The sequence below is a fragment of the Micropterus salmoides genome, unplaced genomic scaffold, assembly GCF_014851395.1.
Source record: "Micropterus salmoides isolate LMB-PRFRI ecotype aquatic unplaced genomic scaffold, ASM1485139v1 Ms_hic_scaffold_1, whole genome shotgun sequence".
Lineage (NCBI taxonomy): Eukaryota > Metazoa > Chordata > Actinopteri > Centrarchiformes > Centrarchidae > Micropterus > Micropterus salmoides.
In genome coordinates this window covers 61,560,662-61,581,382 of record NW_024040040.1, presented here as the reverse complement: position 1 = coordinate 61,581,382, position 20,721 = coordinate 61,560,662, and the positions used below count along the sequence as shown (strand labels likewise).

At 41.5% G+C, this 20,721-nt stretch overlaps 2 protein-coding genes across 2 annotated transcripts in view; one reads left to right on the top strand and one right to left on the bottom strand.

The window, feature by feature from the left end:
* Nucleotides 1-17,817, top strand: part of LOC119915294 (vacuolar protein sorting-associated protein 54-like) — a gene marked incomplete in the record, with an annotated part of 24,290 nt that extends 6,473 nt beyond the window's left edge. The window contains 21 exon segments of the mRNA XM_038734840.1: nucleotides 1,403-1,487; nucleotides 2,217-2,251; nucleotides 2,754-2,885; nucleotides 2,971-3,356; nucleotides 3,705-3,831; nucleotides 5,181-5,288; nucleotides 5,407-5,462; nucleotides 6,748-6,844; nucleotides 6,991-7,137; nucleotides 7,139-7,320; nucleotides 8,389-8,518; nucleotides 9,921-10,102; nucleotides 10,635-10,747; nucleotides 11,455-11,518; nucleotides 11,678-11,783; nucleotides 12,812-12,899; nucleotides 13,035-13,156; nucleotides 13,329-13,409; nucleotides 13,779-13,886; nucleotides 14,871-14,965; nucleotides 15,048-17,817. Coding sequence (XP_038590768.1) covers nucleotides 1,403-1,487; nucleotides 2,217-2,251; nucleotides 2,754-2,885; nucleotides 2,971-3,356; nucleotides 3,705-3,831; nucleotides 5,181-5,288; nucleotides 5,407-5,462; nucleotides 6,748-6,844; nucleotides 6,991-7,137; nucleotides 7,139-7,320; nucleotides 8,389-8,518; nucleotides 9,921-10,102; nucleotides 10,635-10,747; nucleotides 11,455-11,518; nucleotides 11,678-11,783; nucleotides 12,812-12,899; nucleotides 13,035-13,156; nucleotides 13,329-13,409; nucleotides 13,779-13,886; nucleotides 14,871-14,965; nucleotides 15,048-15,153 — 2,550 coding nt within the window.
* A 2,760-nt stretch (nucleotides 17,818-20,577) lies between these two features.
* Nucleotides 20,578-20,721, bottom strand: part of LOC119915305 (UTP--glucose-1-phosphate uridylyltransferase-like) — a gene marked incomplete at its 5' end in the record, with an annotated part of 19,047 nt that continues 18,903 nt past the window's right edge. Inside the window, 1 exon segment of the transcript XR_005446933.1 lies at nucleotides 20,578-20,716.

The window sequence follows — 20,721 nt, the reverse complement described above, 5'->3', positions numbered from 1 at the left end:
CCTTAAAAAAAAAAAAAGTAGACAGCATGGATTAAAGAAGATTAAAAGACGCAGAGCTTTATGTTATGTGAGAGATTTCTGTCGGGGCCAATAAATACCGACCCTTAATGATTCACGTAGTGTCCTCATGGATGTACATACAAGTATCACTTTGATACTGATGAAACTGAAAACCTGGTTCTGGAGTAAATGGGGGACATCTCATTTCTGTGGGGTTTTTAAGTGTATTTATGGACATATAATCACAGATAAGATATATTCTCAGAAAGTGTAAGTCACTCTGAATAAAAGATTTCATGTCTGTGGGTTCAGATTTGACGGCGATAGTGTTCTGAGTTAATGTATGAAGGAAATACCTTAACTGCCTCCAGGAACCGTGAATCCGCCCACTCCACTGACAAGTTGTCTGATTAACAGGCAAGTGTGTCACAGCCTCTGCTGCAGCTCCCAACTCCTGACTGTGGTAAAAGCTGGTGAAATCATCGGGTAAAAAAAAAAACTTTCCCGCACCTGCATTCACGTAGTGACTCTCAGCTGCGGCTCAGCAAGGGAAACTAAAAGAACTACAGCTCAACAACAGATGGATGTATTAATGGGAAACACTGCACTAAAGGAGGCTTCAGGAACAGAGGAATGAACACTGAGTGTGTTTCTGTTTTTATTGAGTTGAATTTTGGACATATTTAGTTTTTGCATATTTCTCTGAGACTGTATTCAGCAACAGAAACAATGAATGAAACGTGATGTTCTGAAACCTTTACAGCAGTTTGCCATGAGCATCACTTACTGCTGTTTGCTTTTTGTAAGACCTTACAGAATATTAAAATATCTTTTGTTCCCCCTTAATTTTGTGTTTCTTTGAGCTGCAGATAAGGATCATTACAAAACTGCTGCATCAGTTTGTGTCTTACAGTTTACTTCTTCCTGTTGATAGTTTCACCAGAAAGGTTAATCAGAAGGTTTATTTTCAGTTCCACATAGCTGTAAAAGGAAAAAAAATGGCTGAAATTGATTAGAAAGATCCTCAGATAAGCTGAGTGTGGCTGACGTGTGGAATATTTATGTTTTTCTTTTAGACTTTGTTACCTGAACCGACCACTTTCTGTTCCTGGAAGAGCGGTTTAGTTTTAAGAAATGTCACTGATGTCACTGTCCACTTCTCATTGTTGTGTTCATTTCCTCCTTGTCAGATGTCTTACAGACGATCAGCTGCCAAATATTCATCTCACGCTTCCTTTTTCCTGTAGGGCGCAGCTTTATTCTCATTTCATTTGGAAGCTTTCATGTTTTTGTCATTTAGCACCACCCTCAGGTTAAACTTTACTCTGTTAATTATAGTGTGGCTGTGGATGTAGAGTTCAGATCAAATCTCCTAAATCTCCCTTTGCTTTTTTATTTTTAGAGAGAAAAAATCCACGAACGCTGCAAGGCGATCTGTCCCAACAAAGACGACGTGGACGCCGTCTCCAGTATCACCACCAACCACGGTATGAATTATTAACCAGCTCCCCGACGGCCTTCTCTCGAGCACGTAAAATCACCAGTGATATCACACATCGCCTTCACACACACACACACACACACACACACGAGAAACCTCCCACCAACCATCAATCTGGACAGGTCTGAAATATGAGCATGTGACCAGACCAGCAGCCCACCTGATTGATTTAAGTGTACTCGTAGGGGTCAGGGGTCCATGTTAATGACTTGGAGCCTCTTAAAGGGATAGTTCAGGCTGTATGATGTACTCCTACACAGTCAGTGTATTATATTACCTGCAGTAGGTGGCATTTTGGAGAGACAGAGTTGTACTGGCATTGAAGTTAAGCAATGTGCTGCTGTGGACAGGGTCTTTGGGACGATGTTTTCTCAACCGTATTACTTCTGTATTCTTACGCATTAACGCAACATGGCTGCACACTGTATAAAGTAAAGGGCTGTCAGACAGCAAGGTAAAGCTCTGAAAATATACTAAATAAAGCACTTAAAGTAAAGTACACTTTAAGTGATATTGACTTTTTTTTCAGTGGGTCTTCTTTTAGACGGCTAAATTACGTTAGCCGCTGACCCTGACCACAGCTGTACGTTAGCTTAGCTTCTGTACCAGTACAACTCTGTTCCTCCAAACTGAGAACTAAACTAAAGCTTAAACTACATCTGACTAGCTGAATGATGACCAGTGACTGATCCAGAGCTTTTCTTGTTTCCTTCAGACAAATCCAGAGCTGAGCTGGAACAAGTCCCGAAGGTAACACTTCTGCTCTCCTTTATTCTCTGTTTTTATGGGATCGGAGTTGTAGAAACTGAAGCTTTAACACTTGAGTTCCCCTTAAATGTACCTTTTTACAATAACATAAGCCCAGAAGTATAATAAAATGTGCAACATTCACCTGGACTTTTTCACCTGTCAGTCAGAGTCTGATTATTCAGTGTGATGAATTTATTGGCTGATTTGAACTTTTCACAAAGATATTAGTATCAGCATATTTGTTTGTCAGTAATTAAGATAAAGTTTCAGTGTAGAAAAGATATGTTTGAGATCATTTAGAAACGGTGCCAAAAATGTCTTTCCTTAAGTTTTCCATGTTGGAAATATCAGACTTTGTCCCTTTATCCATCATCTCTGAGATGAAACTTTAAAAAGCATGTTAATTAAATGCTCTTAGTTTCTAATTTCATATCTCCGCTGTTACCTTTTAGTTTCTGTGTGTCTCATAATGTCCTTTTTGTCTTGTGTTTTGAATTTGCAGATCTTCATGAAGCCTGACTTTGCTCTGGATGACCCGGTCACCTTCAACGCAGTCCTGCCCTGGTCGCACTTCAACAGTGCCGGGGGGAAGAGCAGCCGAGACGTGGCCTCCTCCAAACTGCTGCAGGAGAAGGTGAGAGACAAGTTTTAAATTTGGATTGCTGGAATATGTGGTGTGTAAAGCAACATCGCTGATCTGTCTCTCTGCCGCCCTCCAGCTGAGTCACTACCTGGATGTGGTGGAGGTGAGCATCGCCCGGCAGATCTCTCTGCGCTCCGAGGCGTTTTTTCACGCCATGTCCTCGCAGCACGAGCTGCAGGACCGGCTGCAGGAGACGCAGCAGGCCGTGGCCGTCCTGCGGGGCCGCACCGCCGCAATCGACCGGGTCATGTGTCAGGGGCCCTTACGGGCCGTCCGCACCGCCCTGACCCGCAACAACTACGTGAAGCTGCACAACAAGCTGAAGCTGATGGCGGCGGTGCATCAGACGCAGCCCACCGTGCAGCTGCTGCTCTCCACCTCCGAGTTCGTTGGAGCGCTGGAGCTCATATCCACCACCAAGGAGGTGCTGCAGCAGGAGCTGCAGGGAATCCACAGCTTCAGGTGAGGGAGGCCAGGTATCCGTGAATGCAGTCAGATTCAACGCCAAATTAATTTTCATGCTTTATTTGCACACATTTGACTTCTGGACTGTTTTTACTGTCCGTGTTTTATCCTCTACAAACAGCCATTGTGATTTTTATCTTTAAAAAAGGTCTGTCTCTGTGGGGATCTTTTCCGTATTGTTGTCAATGAAGAACTTTAGTCACAGTCAGACATTAAACCACAGATGATGATCAAATCATTTCATGTGACCATGTAAGCTTCAGTACAGGAAGCCACGGAGATACATTATTCAGAAACCACACAGACTGCAGCTGCAAGGCCACTGACTGACTGTCTTTCCCTCAGACATCTGGGCTCCCAGCTGTGCGAGCTGGAGAAGCTGATCGATAAGATGATGGTGGAGGATTTCAGCATGTACGCCCGCAGCGACCTGAACCGCAGCCTGAAGGACGAGCCGCAGGTCCTCGAGAAGGTCTGAACAAACTCCTCTATCACCTTCAAAGCCTTCTATTCATCATGTGTCCCAGAAAAAGACTTTGTGCTGCGCACATAGAACATAACAGATAATGATATTATAATAGAATCCAGTAACATACCAAATAAATAAACTAAAACAATATAGGACTTTACACGGTGTTGCATTTTTTGCATTTGCCTCAGGAGAATGTTAACGGCTGCAACAAGACACATGAAAGGTTCGACATTTAGGAAACATTTGCACTTTAAAACCAAAATGTGGTTTGATTTCTTATTTTCAAGCAGCTGGTTTTTCATTTTCATTTAAGTAGGAACTTTTTTTTTTGCTGTCGGGTAAGAAGGTTGTACTTTGGTCAAACAAGACATTTCCTGGCTCTTTGTATTTGAATTGTTGTGTATTTAACGGATGCTGTGCCCATCACAGGTCCACAGACCAAGCGCTGCCTCACAGAAGGTGGGCCACGCACACTACTGAAAAAAATCACATCAAATTGATGAAATCACGCCTGTGGCTGAAATCGGGTTCAGCTGTCAAAGTAGAGATCAGTGATTTGATCAGATATTGTGTGGAAATATTAATTTAAGTGTGTGTTTTAATGAGCTTGGAGTGCCAGATGGGTGGGGTCAACGGTCAAGTTAATGAGCTCCAGAAAGCTCATCGAAACAACTTTTCAGTCGTGAACATAAAGATGGATCCATGTGGTCCATACCTTTCAACACTGGGATTTAAAAAATAAGGGAGTCCTTGCGTTACTGTTCTTCTTCTTCTTTTATTGGACAGTACCGTTTCAGCAGTGACTTCGTATCACTACATGTTACAGCTAATGTTCTTCATGTGTAGCAAACATATCAAATATGCCCAGCGGGTTCTTCGTTTTATTTTTTAGAAAGGTAAAAAAAAACAAACAGAGGAGATTAATGGGGAGAAACAGGAGGGTTGACAGGAACTTTATGTCCATCTGGTCCAAGCAAGTAAAACACAGTGAAAAAAGTTGAATTATGTTTTGATTTGATCCTGAAGAAGAAATTTTTTAATTTACTACAGTACATATTCATATTTATTCTCAGTCGAATCAGTGATAAAGTTAAGGATTTTGATATGACATACATTTCCTTAATTACTTCAGTGATTAAAATTTAAAAACAAATGTTTTCAATTGTAGCTACTGTACAGCCTGATTATTTTTTTTTATCAATTAAGATTCATTTATTGATGAATTTGTTGCTTGTGAAGATTTTCTTGCTTGATTAAAGTTCGTCTTGTCGTCTGCAAACTTTTGATTCTGCACCTATTGTTGTTGTTGAGGACTCCGTTTAGTGAATTGTTTTCGGTGTGTGTTTTAGGAGCGTCTGGAGTCTCTGGTGTTCGGCCTGCTGCGGCAGAGGAAGCTGGACTTTCTGGATATCTACAGCGATGAGATGATTGCTGCTGCTAGGGCCATCGTCAGCCAGGTACGACTCCTGACACTGGCTGTGTAAACAACTCAAATACGAGTACAACTCTCATTTGTCTTATTTGTGTGACATTTTAAAACCATTTTAGTTATTGTAAAAACGTTTGTGTTTGCAGTGTGTGGCAGAAAGTGTTTTGCACATAGAAGAAATCGACACTGAAGTCGTCACTAAGTAAGTAGAAAATGTAACTCGCATGATTTGGAGGACTGTTGATCTATCGAACCGTTCTGTGGTGTTATATCATCATGGACTTTGTTACAAATCGCTGGATTACCCAAAAACAGACATTATAGCCTGGTTATTTCATCCACAGTATCAACTTTTGAAATTGATTTCAAGAAAATTGACTTAATTACGAAATACCCTAAAACTTTAATTAATAGCCTGGTTTTTATTTGCTTCATTCACTGAACTCTCACAGATTTCTTTCTTAGCAGAGAGGTGAACTTGGCTACTATCAAAGTGTTTATTTAAACCAGTATGAATATAAAAGTTAGGCTGTGGAAAGACAGATAAATAATGAATCATCCATTTTGTCCAGGCCAACCTCATGTACAAACACGGAGACAGAAACTACAGTAGAAAGGTTGAAAGCCAGTTATTTAAACTCAAAGCCAGTCATTTTTATGGAAAACCTTTTTGATTCTTTTGATCGATGGACCAAAGGAATATAAATTATCGAAGAATCGAGACATATTCCAACGTAAAGGCCTCTTCAAAAGTCGGGAGTAAGCGTTTTTTCCACCGTCTCTCTTGTTTACCATATCATACCAGTAAAACTGGATAAATTATACTTTGGTGCTCACTGGTTCTGAAAAACGAACTAAACGATTGAATTGTGAAGAATCTAACTGATCTAACGATGTGTAGCATGTTTGTATTGACAAAAGTTTAAACATTTATATTTGTATGTGTGATCTAAGCAATTCACACAGGAGACCGAATGGCCTTTAAGAAGTTTTATACATCCAAATAACGTCTGTAAAACACAGACCATGCTTCTAATTGACACCTGCATCTATTGTTCAAAATGTGTAGCCACATCAGGCCAGTAAACAGGCCAGGTGTCTAATTGGGAACTGAAGATTTACAGTATATGTGATATTGTGGTCATAAAATTACAATTGCATGTGTTTACCTGTATAACCCTCTTCTAATTTTGACTGTAAACAAGCTGTGTGTGTCTGTCTGTCTATATATATTATAGATAGATGGATATAGATATATATTATTATTTTAAACTTTGATAAGTCTTTTTATGTGACATTACTTTATGATTTGCATGTCAAATTACATCAAAAATCCGTCCAGGAACATGAATCAAAGTACATTAGATATAACAAATACTAGCAGAGAACAGTTTTTTTCTATCAAAGCAAAGTGAAACACCTCAAAGAGCATGTGCATAAGTAATGAGCAGGATGTTTTTAACATTATGTACACTGTGTGTCTCCAGGCTGGCTGACCAGATGCGTGTGATGATGTTCCCTCAGTGGTTTGAGCTGCTGAAAAATGTCTTTGAGAGTTTCCTCCTCTTCCTGCAGAGGATCAAGGTGAGTCGAAACTCTACAGAAAATAATGAGACCTGATGGCCTCGTTCAGTTAGTGTTTAGAAGATGGTTCAGTTATTTTGAGCATGAAAGTTAATTTTACAGAACATGTTTCATTACGCGCTCATTCCCTCTTCTCCGTCTGTCAGGCCACTCTGATTGTGATCAAAAACGTGGTTCAGGAGATTCTGGCCTCGAGCCAGAAGAACCGGCTCCTGGAGGAGGCCCGTTTGGGGGCTTCAGGCCAGGAGGCTTTCCACGGCCCGTCGCCCCTGCAGGGGGAGGCCGAGCTGGCCCTACCTCACCCACGAGGGTTTGTTCATCAGTGACGCTCTGAACGAGGCCCAGCAGCCGCAGCAGGCGGTGGTCCTGGATCAGAGCTCTGGGGCGGGCTCCAGGGTACAGCAGAGCCGGGCGGAGGCTGCCGGCAGCAACTCTGGGACCACAGAGTCCTCTTTCTGCAGGGAGCAGGGCTTCACGTAAGGTTTCTTTCTTATTTGTACCTCAACCGTGAGTCTGATGGGTTGTTTTTTGGGGGAATAACAGACAGCTTGGGCGTTGGGGGGGTCTGTCTTAGTGGGGTTTATTTTCTATTTCCAGTAGCTTATTTCTTTTTCTTATTTTACAATTTTAATTCTACTTCATTCTACTTAATTTCCACCGTGGTAGCTAACAAATGACATCTGCAATGGTGTGATCACTGTTGCTTTACCTCGTCCGTACTTCACATCCACTTTAATATATCTTTGGGGGGGCGGCCTGTCTATATGTTGGAAACCTGAATAAAACAAGTAACTGTGATGTTGGGAGGAAAGAAATGTTTGACAAACAAGTTTGAGGAATCGTTTTTTTTTTTTTAACTTGATGATAACATATCAGCTAAGTTTTTGATGGTTTATAATAGATTAGAATTAGTCTTTTAAAAGATGCACTTTGAGACTATCTGTGGTTCAGTGGAAAAACTGTTCATCACTGCAATACGTGCGCAAAACTTGGGTTTTTATCTAACCTTTCAACGTTTCAATGTTGACAGCCCTAGATTTAATCTTTGGTATGAGCCCAAAAGTGATAAAGACTTTCAATAGTACAGTTTAAAACAGCATGTACTGACTATTTCATCTTCTGTACCTGTGTAGGTAAATGTAAAGACGTGGTTATACTATACTCACACAGAGGATATTATACAAGTGTACAACAGGAAAAAAAGCCACAAATACAAGACAGTACAACACAATTTAGATATTTGTATGACGAGTTTGGTTTCTTTTTTTGCATAAAAAACAAACTTGATCCTGTAACGCGAGGCAGCTTTATTTATGGAGCGCATCTGAAACACAGAGGCAGTTTAAAAGACTTAAAAATAATTATCAACTAAATATAAAATCAGATTTAAACATTAATAACATACAATTAGAGCAGAAATATAGTTGAAGTGCAGTAATGAGGTTTAAATATTGCGATGGAGCGTGGTAGTTGTTGTTTGGAAATGAAAATGATTGATGTGTGCAGATGTGTCAGACAGAGACAGTGAGTGTGTTTGTCCTCAGGTCCGGTGAGAACATGATGCCCACTGAGCTGGAGCTGAACCGCGTGATCAACAACATCCAGGAGCTGCTGCACTCGGCCTCCGACGTCAGCCACGACCGCTGCGTCAAAGTCCTCACAGCCAGAGCCAAGGTACAGCCCCCCCTCTCCGCTCACAGCAGCTGGTAATGTTACACTGTTATCCAGAATGCAACTGGTAGAGTGTGTTCTTTCTGTTTAATTTAATTTAAGGCCTAACATGTTTTAAAGAGTCTGTAAGCTCAGACGGGAATTTTATTTTGTTCAGTCTTAATGTTTTATATCCCTGAAAAGCATCCGGGTCCTTTTGTTTTATTTGCTTGTATGTTTTTTTGTCTACTGAAAGCTCAACTAATCCTGCTACAGTTCTTATTCATTACAGCAGGTAGGAAAAAGTTAGGTTTCTAATAATAGTTATTTTTTGCAATTATAAAGGGATAGAAATGGTATTGGTATGGTTCTTATTTTGGAGTTGTTCCAAAGGTTACATTTGTTCTCCAGAGAGTGTGCAGACACCCTGTGGAAACTTCACGTCAATATACAGCTGCATCTCAGAAAATATTGTGAAAAAGTATTTTTTTTCTCCTTAATTTAAGTAAAAAACTGAATCTTTCATATATTCTAGGTTCATTATACATAACATCAAATATTTCAAGCCTTTTTTTGTTTTGATTACAGCTCAAAATATTAGAATAAAGAGTGTAAAATACAGAAATGTCAACCTTCTGAGAAGTTAAAATGTTCTGAATAAGGTTCATTTATGCATCCAACTTTCTCTCTCGTGCTGGTGCTGAACAACAAGACTAGAGATGGGGATCAAGACCCGGTTCTAAAAGGACCTGGTTCCAAATTTCTCAAAACCCGAAAATCAATAAGGTCCGAGCTTATTGATACTGCTACAGAGACTAGCGGCTCCTGAAATGTAATGCTTTGTCTTGATAGACAAGAATCGTGTTAATTAAATCATATCGCTGGTGCACAGATATACATTTATTGTCCAATAAAAGTTTTTGAAATCAATTGAATTGCCTGCCAACCGCCATTAAATTAAAACGAGGAAGAATTTAGTTACCTCACGTCCTCGCTCGCTTCATTTCTCATTTGGTCAGTTGGTTGTTTGGCTGAACGTGCAAAGCGGTCAAAGGCTTGACATTTCAGTAGTGATATCGGTAACAACTCGGATCGTTAGGCAGTCGCAAATGGTATCATTATCAATAAAATTAACAATCCCCATCCCCGATCAAGACGTTTTCTTTCTAATTATTTCATAGCCCTAAACCAGACCTATAAGCATATTGATAGAAAATTCACAACTAGTTAACTATAGAAAATGCATCATTAATTCACAGTAACATCACATTATAAGGCAAATGTAAATTGTTTTCATATCCCATGATGCTTCAGTCCACAGAGTTTGTTTTATATCCGCAGAGGTTTGACTGAGAGAAATGTCTTTAAAGTGAGGTGAAGGTGAACTTTCTATCTGACCTCTTGGATCGTCTCTGTCTCCCAACAGGACGGCTCTCTGGAGCGTCTGAGCTCGGCCGAGTTTGTGTCTCTCTCTCAGGCGGTGGAGGGTTTCGTCAGAGACACAGAGGAGCTGTGCGGCAGGCGGAGCGTCTCCCTGAGGGGGGCGCTGCAAAGCCAGGCCAACCGCTTCGTCCACCGCTTCCACGAAGAGCGCAAGACCAAACTCAGGTTACCAGCAGCTCATTATGTAGCGCAGGAGTATGGACACCTCAGTGGTTTTCAGTTTTGCCCGTTGCTCTAGTACGCAACAGTCTGTGGAAACACTGATGTCTGTTCGTCAGACAGGAAAGAAGCTCTCAGTTTTTATGAACTACTGTATTACTTGGTGATTCTGATTCGTTTCAACAATGAATAACCTTTTGTTACATGATGGTAATGGCACAAATAATAATCACAAAATCAGCTGTTTTCAACAAGCACGTCATAGACTAAGTCCCTCCCCTTCCGTCGACCCACCATGGGAACTTAGTTCGGAAAAAATCTGTACAGGTAGTAAACAGCGGGAGACAACTAATGTTTTGATCCTGTTTGATCTGGGGGGACTACATGTGAAAAGGTGCTGCAGCAGTTGAAGTCCTGGTTTAATTTGACCTTATAAACTGACCCAGAAGCTGAAGCGTGACCCTCCATGAATGCAGCGACGGTGTTGGTTGTGTGTCTTGATGATGATGATGATGGTTGTTGTTGTTGTTTTGTGTAGCCTCCTCCTGGATAATGAGCGCTGGAAGCAGGCCGAGGTTCCTGCTGAGTTTCAGGATCTGGTGAACTTCATCGCCGACGGAAGAATAACACTACCAGAACGCAAAATCCCAGGTACCCAAAAAACCCAACTGCAGTAAAAATAATTACTGGAATTTGCACACAGTTTGAATCAATCAATAAGGCTACTAAAACTAAAACAGCTCTGTCTTTGAAATGTTCCAACTTTCTGCTACATTTTGTTTCGTACAATATCTTTATTACGCTTAAAACATAAACACAGACACAAACAGAAACAATACACAAGAACTGAAAAGCATCTACAGTCTCCTTCAAAAGTATTGGAACAGTAAGGCAAATTCCTTTGTTTTTGTTGTTCCCTGAAGACATTTGGGTTTAAGATCAAAAGATGAGGATGAGACAAGAGTTCAGAATTTCAGCTCTCATTTCCTGGTATTCACATGTAGATGTGTTAAAGAACTCAGGACATAAAACCCTTTGTTTGAACCCACCCAACCAAAGGGTTGTTAGATATACCCTTTATTACTTTATCATCCACGGCTGAGAGAGTAACCCTTTTTAAACTGATAATGTTCATTACAAATGTCTGAGAACATGACTGCCACATGTTCTGATGGAAGCAAATCATTTCAATTAGGAAATAAAATAAACAATATAAGCTAAAATATTATAGGCTGTCTTTATAAAAATGTGAGGAGACTTCTCCGAACTCGAATCTATAACCTCAAGAATTCATTCATGATTATTCTCAGAACAAGTGTTTGAAGACTTCAGTTAACATGTTCAGTTTCTGTGTGCAGGTTCAGAGGACAGGAAGCCTGCTGAGTTTCTGCTCGTCAACGGGCAAAAATACGCCGTCGTTGGGTATGTGCACTCCCTCAGTGAAGGGTTAAACATTTCTGATGTAACACAGCACTTGAAGTAATCACACAGTTACTGTTAATATATTATTCAAGAGTACACACAGTGATTTGCAATCTGCATAACGAAGACACTGAGCTGTGAGGGTTTCTGCTTCTTCAGGACGGTTCTGCTGCTGATCCGGATCTTTCTGGAATACTGTCAGTGTGTCAACGACATCCCATCCATCTGCACCGACATGCTGACGCGTCTGTCGGACCTCCTCAAGGTCAGAACCGCCTCACTGATGAGCTGTGTTACTGAGAAGAACCTAAATTCTCCATGTTTATATTTTCCATTATACTCCATTTGTTGTTCTGAAAAATGAAAAATCTGAGAGGCTGAGAAATGTGACAGAAAGCGTTGACCTATATCAGTGTAAAATCTTTCTGTTTTGACTTTATTATATTGTTTGCCGAGTCATTTATTATTGCTTACTTTAATGTGAGCAAAAAGTAATTCAATATTAGTTAACACTCATTGATCACTGATGAAACATGTTTAAAACGCACGTCCAGCAATTATGTGTTGTGACCAACCATTAACCTGAGCCAGTACCTGATTCCATCAAAATCTGCAGCTGTGAAAATCTTACAGTAGTCGGAGATGACTGCGACTGACTTGGTAGTCTGTGAGCTGCAGGCGACTGCAGAGGTGGAGTATAGAAACTGGACACATTCTACCAGCGAGAGTTTACTGTGAGCTTAGAGCAACAGCTGATCTCAGTCAAAAGGTGGTTCTATTTTTGAAGTTGGAAAAAAGCAGCGACTGCAGCCTTTTGTGCTTTAAATTTCTGGTATTACGTTACAAGATGCGGACACCGTGGATATTTGCACGGACCAGGGGCAGCAGCAGTGAACACACCTTTGCAGATTTCATTCAGCGCCACGTTGGTTTCTACTGTTGCGATAGTCTTCATCATTACCGAGCCTCCTCCACATGTGAAAATGGAAAATCCAGATGAGTTCTGTGTCTTTTCTGCAACTTCATAAAACTACTGAAGGAGAAAGTTAGCGGCGCAGACACATACAGCGGGAGGCGGGGCCAGCGCGTCTGTTTTGCACGAGAGGCAGGAGGTGTTAGGTGTGTGGGGGGAAAAGCAAGGCGAGCATGTAGAGAGTAGAATAAAAAGGGTGAAATAAAACATGTAACCACACTTGCCCCCGCCGCCGTTACACTGTCATCCAATGGGAAGCCCTGCAGTGTCATGCTGTTAGCGTTGAGTTTCAAAACTGTCCTTCTGTTGTGTTTCTGCAGCACTTCAACTCTCGGAGTTGCCAGCTGGTTCTGGGAGCCGGAGCTCTGCAAGTTGTCGGCCTCAAGACCATCACTACCAAAAACCTCGGTACGACCAGCTGCACACACCAGTTTGATTTGTAAAGGAGCTTTTAATGCTTCAGTCTGTCTGAAAACGGAGACGATAGTTAAAAGCGTTGCCTCTGCTGCCAAATATTCAGACACTATCTCTCTGTGTGTGTAGCATTAGCTTCCCGCTGCCTGCAGCTGGTGGTTCACTACATTCCCATCATCAGAGCTCATTTTGAGACCAAGCTGCAGCCCAAACAGTACAGCGTCCTCAGACACTTTGACCACATCACCAAGGTAACACACAGCAATCACACAAACGTCCTCACATTTCTTCATTCTACGATCAAAACACTGGAAGCAGCTTTATTATGGGAAGAATTCTGACCCCAAGAATCAAAACAATTGTTTTGTACTTTGAAGTATTTTGGTGAAAAGGTGTCGTTGGGACTGTTTGTTTGCTTTTAAGGACTACAATGATCACATATCGGAGATCTCTGCTAAGCTGGTGGCCATCATGGACAGTCTGTTTGAGAAGGTTTTATCAAAGGTGAGTTCAGGTTTTAAAGGTTTAAGCTTTTTTTAGTTAAACTGCAGCGTTTAGGAGACATTTCTGTAAAGCTGGTGTTCTGCATCTTGTATGTAAGCGTCATTACACTGATCCTTCATCCAGGTGTCACGTTTGATCACAGCTTTCCAACGGTCCTGGCGGTCATATGGTGCAGACATCAACAGCGGCAGTTTAGAAGTAATCTACAGACGCACAGAAACAAACTGGAGTAAAATAAACCACTAAATGTGTTTTCTTTCCAGTAGTCTGAAAGAGAACATGTTATGGAAGCTAAATAGCCGGTGCACGCTAAAACTGTGTTTGCATGCCGTGTCTCGCCTTAAGGATGTTGTTTTGTTGTTTTCTCAGTATGAAGTGAAGGCGCCGATGCCCTCGGCCTGCTTCAGAAATGTCTGTAAGCAGATGGCGAAGATGCACGAAGCCATTTCTGAACTTTTACCTGAAGAACAGACACAGGTGAGACACAACACACCTGCCTCTCCTTCTGTTATTAAAGAGGTTTACTGTCCCGAGATGTGGTTTATTCAGGGCCGGCCTCTTGGTGAGACTTTATATTGGTCTGCTCTAATTTCTGCATCAATTTATGGTGTAAATGTGTTTGTATATGTAAAGGGAAACACAAAATGCAGGTGACAGTTTAAAATATAAGATATAATATAATTGTGTAGCGAACTACTCCACCTGCATCCCTGAAAGTGTTGTTTTTATTTCTTTTTTGACTCTCTAAAGGAAATCCATTACAAACATAGACTTCACAGACTAATAAGTCCCCTGCACAGTAAATCCCAGCTGTCGAATTGTTGTGCTCGACCACTCCACCTCACTCTGAACACAGACTGTTTCTGCTGCTCTCTGATAGAATAAAAATATTTCTGCTGGTACCTGGAAACAGATTTATATATGTCAACCTGTTGCTCAGAAGGTGCCTGTTATGATGTTATGATCATGCTCTGGACTTAACAAGCTATAAAAGGTAACGCCCTGGCAGTGGCAAACAGCTTTGCTTTTATATTTGATTAGATTACATTAATGTTTAAGAAATAAATATTGAAAGAAATCTTTTATTGCTGCTGTGTAAAGGGAATACTGCTGGGAAAAAGCAAAGTGTTTGCAAACCACACGTTATTGCACTTTTGTGTATATAGCAGTACATTTAAATTAAAAGTGCACAAAACACTACTTTAGAATTCATTATTCAGTTTTGCGCATAACAATACGATTAATAGCAAGAAAATTATGCGATAAATTTTTTAATCGTTGCCCAGCACTAGTTATTACTTGAGTCGAAAACCTTCTCTTGCTGCCCTAAGCAACAGTCTATGGCCCCGGCTGGCCCTGGGTTTATTTATCTGTGAACGATTCCCGGAAAAGGTCTGGGAGTCCAGTTTGTCTGCAGTGTGAATATGTCGCAGCCTCAGACAGATGTGTTCTCCTGTACAGATGTTGTTTCTGAGGATCAACGCCGGTTTTAAGATGCACCTGAAGAGGCAGCTGGCTCGACTCGGGGTGGTTAACGACGGAGGACCACAGCACGGGTAACTGCGCCACACGCATCGACAGTCAGAGCAGCTGATAATTAAAGGTCTGGTTGTTTGACTGACGGGTTGTTGCCTGCAGGCTGGTGGTGGTGGACGTCGCGTTCTACACGGAGAACGTCCAGGCGCTGAAGAGCCTCGAGCGGCTCGACCTGAACATGGCAGAGATCTGGGAGCAGAAGAGGTGATGGAGGACGGCGACGAGACGTCCAGAACCGACCGACCCGGCCACCCGGAGACGGGCTGCCGACCTCGGGGGCCGACGGCGGCCGGCTGAAGCTTGGGGAGGCCCCAAGGGACCAAAAACACAAAACTGGGAGAGGAGAAGAGCAGAAACACGCCGGGGCTTCCTGAACAGCTCCACCTTAAAATACTCTATGAAGCAACACACAGAGCCTCCTTAAAAACTGCTGCCACTCATCTCACTGTGTGCAACAGAAATACTATTAAATTATAGTTTTAACGGGAGTGAAGGGTGTAGATACTGTTAGATAATGGCGGGGTAATTTATTTTTCTGTCTTGAAAACATTCTCCACTGTGGTGGACTTTTTCTCCAGCGGGGACGGGATGTTGGAGCCGAAGGGAATTATCATCAACGCACACTGAAAACAATTTTTTTCCGCCGCTGGTTTCGCAGATTTTTGCTAAAACCTCACAGCCGAGGGTTCAGGAGTCGGGGGGGAAGATGTGATTCGCTCTGGAAAGAACCGGGTTTTTTTCTACTTCCTGCTCTGAAAGAATCGACAGGTTTCCTTCACGGCGTTTCCAAACCTTTTCCTCGTTCATCGTCTGGTTTGATTTTTATCCAGACGGCTGAAAACAGACGTGGTTTCTTTTATACTCAGAACAAGAAGATTTTCCAGACCTCTTATGGAATACCAGACAGGTTGAGACCTGGAGGAGCCCTAAAGAAGCAGGAGCTGATTTTAAAAAAGTGTCGTTGAAGAGTTTACTTCCTAAACATTTGGGGAAGAATCAACTCTCAGCTACATCCTGTTGCTACCAAAGTAAAACAAGTCTCTAATTTGGAAAATAAACTCTTCAACTGCACTTTCCCCCTCTTCTCTTTAAAACAATCCAACCATGCATCAAGTTTCAGCTGAGTGATATTCAGGCCCCGGCAGATGGTCATTTTTCTACATGTAGTTAATTGATGAGTTTTTTTGACTGCAGAACATGAAGCATGAAATAAGCTGTTAACTCAAACTACTGTCGATCCTTCTCCCTCCTGCTGTAGCTTTATTTAATCTGCATGAGCTTTTTGTTTCTTTCCAGTGAGAAACGACAGAACAGAAAATCTGATTCATTTCTAAATCTATCTACTAAAATATCTACTGTGGATCTTCTTAGCAGAATTTCCTGAATGAAAGTAAGCGAGCGCTGCCTGGAAAGTTAGAAAACAATCATGTGAGAGATCATGTTTCCCCGGTGTTATCAGTTGTCAATCACAGATGATCACATCGCGAGATGTGAACCAATCAAGCTGAAGTTTACCCGAAACATTTCTGGTGCTGCTTTCAGGTGCTGTCATCTAACAAACTGAAAACGAGTACTCCTCATTTATTCATACTCAAACATTGTCCTAAATAAAATGGTGTGAAACATAGTGTGCACTAAAAGCTTTACTGGTTGAGCTCATTTAAACATGAGCAGACAATATAATGCAGTATTTACTGACCTTTTCAACTGATCAAAGTTACTTATCAAGTGAAATTTTAGATGACGCGGTTTTTCTTTAAAACTCTGAGCTTAGTTCATCAGTCGAGGAGTTTAATTTATGTAGACAAAGCGAGTTTTCTTAGAAGGAACGCCTTAAAACGCACGATTAGACACCCGGTCATCACGTGATTTTGGGTAATGAATCCTTAAACCTGCTGCACAGCTGTGGTACAACCACACAGATGTTCCCAGGTGTTCTGGCTTGTTGTGCTAATACAGACACACTTGAATACAAGTGGTATTTTGTTTACCTGGAGTGGAAACTAGACTCAGGGCTGAGTGTTGGTGGATAATTTTTCACTCGCCTGTTAAGAGCTGTAACCCTCTAAACTCCCGCTGAAGCTCCCAGCTTCAGCCTGAGCAGAGTCAGAACACCTGAGAACACCGGTGCTTACAGCAAACGCAGTTTTCTTCAAACATCAGATTTTCTGTTCTGAACTCCGACCAAACAAAACACAGCTGTCCAGCTGCGGTCACGTCACCGTCAGGTTAATCAGTCTCTGAAAGCTACTTGAACACTACAGGCAGCGATGAATCGGAAGAGAACCTGGATCCCATCAAACCAGACAGCTTCTCTTCTGGTTTCTGTCTCACAGCATTAATCAGCTTTTAAACTTTAAAAAGTTCATCGTAGAGAAAATATTCGTTTTCGGGAGATCATATCCCGTTATCGCAAGAAAACCAAACTTTCCTATCCTGAGATAATGTGACAGAGAAATGTGGTAAAAATAAATGACTTCACCTACAGTTTAGGGACAAACCCACCCACCCAGAGGACAGTCAGAAACTGTGTTTAGTTCAAAGTGAGCTGGATGACGAGGCGTGACCGCAGCTGTCAGTTTCCTCTGAGACTCAACTTTCATCACTGTCCGCTTCAGAAGTGCCTACTTTTGATCGACTGTCTGAGACGACACATCTGAGCTCTCCACTACAGTGTGCCTACCATACCACTGTGTGTGTGTGTGTGTGTGAGAGAGTGAGAGAGAGTGAGTGAGTGTGCGAGTAAGTGTGTGAATGAGTCGACCCTCTGTGTTCGGTTCAGACGAGTCGGGCTGCATGTCTGTCTGAGAATCCAACAAATGTCTTGAATCCTTCAAACCTGATGTGAATAAAACAGGATGATGGAGCGGCGTGCTGTTTTCTCAAGTCTCTTTGTTTGCTGCAGATAGTTTCAGCTTTAAGGCTCAGAAGTACTCAGATCTATAAATACTACAGTGTAGGAAAGCTGTTGCAGGTAAAAATCTTGCATTTAAAATGTTACTTGAGCAAAAGTACAGAAATATTGGAATCAAAATATATTTAAAAGTAGAGCTTGATATGAGCTGAATGCAGATAAATTGGTATCTAAGGTTATTACTATTGTTCGTGTTATCTTTTTGTGAAAAGCATAAAAACCAAGTATATTGGGTTTTAAAATTCTCAGATATATGAGAGAGATGAGATGTAGCTAGTTCACAATTTCCTTTTTGATTATATTTAGTATTAATCTGATTCTGCAAAGTATCTAAAATGATCAAATAACTGTAGTGGAGTAAAAATATTTATGCTTGTTGTACCTCAAATGTTAGATATTTTTATCCAAAGCTACTAAAAATGAGTAAACATTTTCTGATACTTTATACTTCACTAACAGTTCAGAGGGAAAGTACCTCAGAACTGCACTTCAGTACTTCAGTAAATGTACTTAGTTGCTTATGTATTTTTATAGCAGAGATTTGATATGGACAAAAACACAAATGCTGTTTCCTGATACTTTATTTTGAGAAATAAGTTAGGTAGAATTTTATCCATAAACCCTTTTTATTTTGTTTAAAGGGGCCATGTATAGGTTTTAGGGGCCTCCCACAGTGCAGTTTCTGATTGCAACCACTGTCTTTCTAGGTGTGTGGTTTTCTGATGCATAGTAGACACAACGTGCTGGGAACTCTCACTGCAACGTTACAGCAGTATTTTTATCAGCTGGAGGTTGAACTAACCCATGCTCGTTACAGCTGTTTAATAACTATTTGTGCGTCTTTCACTGGAGGCTCAGCGATGTGAGCACAGCAAAATGTTTTGGATGATAAAGTAAGGGTTTGTGAGCTGAATGTTATGAGATTGTTGCCACTTCACAGTTAGTTACCATAGTAACGTTACTGCAGTGAATGGGTCCTCCACCTCAGTTATGTTGCATTATTGTTTTTATGTAACTTACAGTGACTGTGTGCAGACATGGTGTGTGAGCGACATCCACTTTGTTTTGGATGTAAAAACAGAGTTGGCTTTCATCCTATTGGACCAGTAAACTAACTTTACTGCAAAGCATGTGAAACTGTGACTTTGTGCTTTAGTCTGCACAAGTTGTTCTCCCCGTGTCTGCGTGGGTTCTCTTCAGGTGCTCCGGCTTTCTCCCACAGTCCAAAGACATGCAGGTTAATTGGTGACTCTAAATTGTCCTTGGGTGCGAGTGTGAGTGTCCAGGATGTACCCCCCTCTACACCCACTGCCAGCTGGGATGGCTCCAGCCCCCCTGTACAGACGATAAGCTGTTGACAATGAGTGAGTTGGCTCAAGTTAGATAATGTTAGCTTGCCTGCTAACTCCAACCAGTTGCTAACGTTTCAGGTACAAAATCCTATTGTTGTAACTTTATGGTTTGATCACCAGTTAATGCGATCCACATTGTTAATCCTGTGCACCACTGGTGTTATGTGTTGATTTATCCTGCAAGAAATGCTGTAACAGTTAGGGTGACCATATGCCCTCTTTTCCCAGACCTGTCCAGGATTCAGCTTTTTCTTTCTACAGTGCATATTTGCATTGCTTTGCTCTTTAGGTCCCGCCTTCTTGCATGCCATCATTGGTCAGTCACGTAGGCCCACCCATCCTAAACCGAAACATTGGTCTAACGTCATCTAAAAAGCGAGTGCATAAAGTTGCTCCTCAGTTATTTTTCCTGAACCGACCAATATGGGGCAGGACTTTCAAAATGTTAAACTGCATGAATGGTTGTGATTATTGATGAGCACTTTGCATTAACAAACCTTTTTGTGCATGTAATAGGTTTGCAAAAGCCCAAAGGGAGTTCCCATCTCCCACAGAAAACTCTGCTCTGAACTGCCAGAAAACGGCTCGTTTGTAGTCCCTGTGACGACAAAGGGATGAAAGCTAAATGCGCTACTCAAAAACAGCGGTGGAAAAACAGTGAGCTGCAGCACACAGCTCTCCTCTTCCCTCCAGGCAGTCAATGGACATAAAGTTGTTACTGTGATGTAGAGACAGAGCTCAGTTAAAACTTTATTGATGAAAGATACTTTTGTTACAGATTAATACTCACCACTCTGACACTTGTTCCAGTCCATGTTGCCAAGCTTGGCAACATGTACAGCTGAATCGAAGCTGTTTACCGGCTTCTCACTGACCCGCCCTTCTCTGCTTCTGATTGGCTAGTAGTCCTTAACTAGGAACTGCGCATGTGCAACTCCCAACAAAGATCATTTAGAGGCAAGATGTATCACTCCATAGCTACAAAATAGGGTGAAAAGAGGACCTGCAGCAATGTGCAGTATGAAGAAAAAACAAAGGTGTTTTTTGAAAATGAAACCATGTAAACCTGAAAATTAGCAGAATATGACCTCTTTAATGAATGAGAATCTGTTTCTAAAACCAGTAGTGATGCAGGGCAGTGGCAGCCAGCCACATTAGCATGGATCTGATGATGTTTGCTTTGTACTGTTCAATTTAGATTTGTTGTTTTACTGATACACGAGCACACGCTTGGGAAGGTAGCAGTTGCAATCTTAAACCTCAGTGCTAGAGGCCTCAGAAAAAAACTACAAATGGCCACTTTAAAACAAAAAAAGCGCTACTCCAGTTTCTGCCTGTACTTCACCTAAACATCACACGACACTCGTTGACCCATATTGCACTTTAATAGACAGCAGAAACAGACTGTGCAGCGATTGTTTGCAGTAACAGCAAGTTTCTTCCTGAAAAGCTTCACGATGAGCAGAAAGTCTGCAGATGCATCAGGAAGAAGGAGGGGGTTTGACCTGTG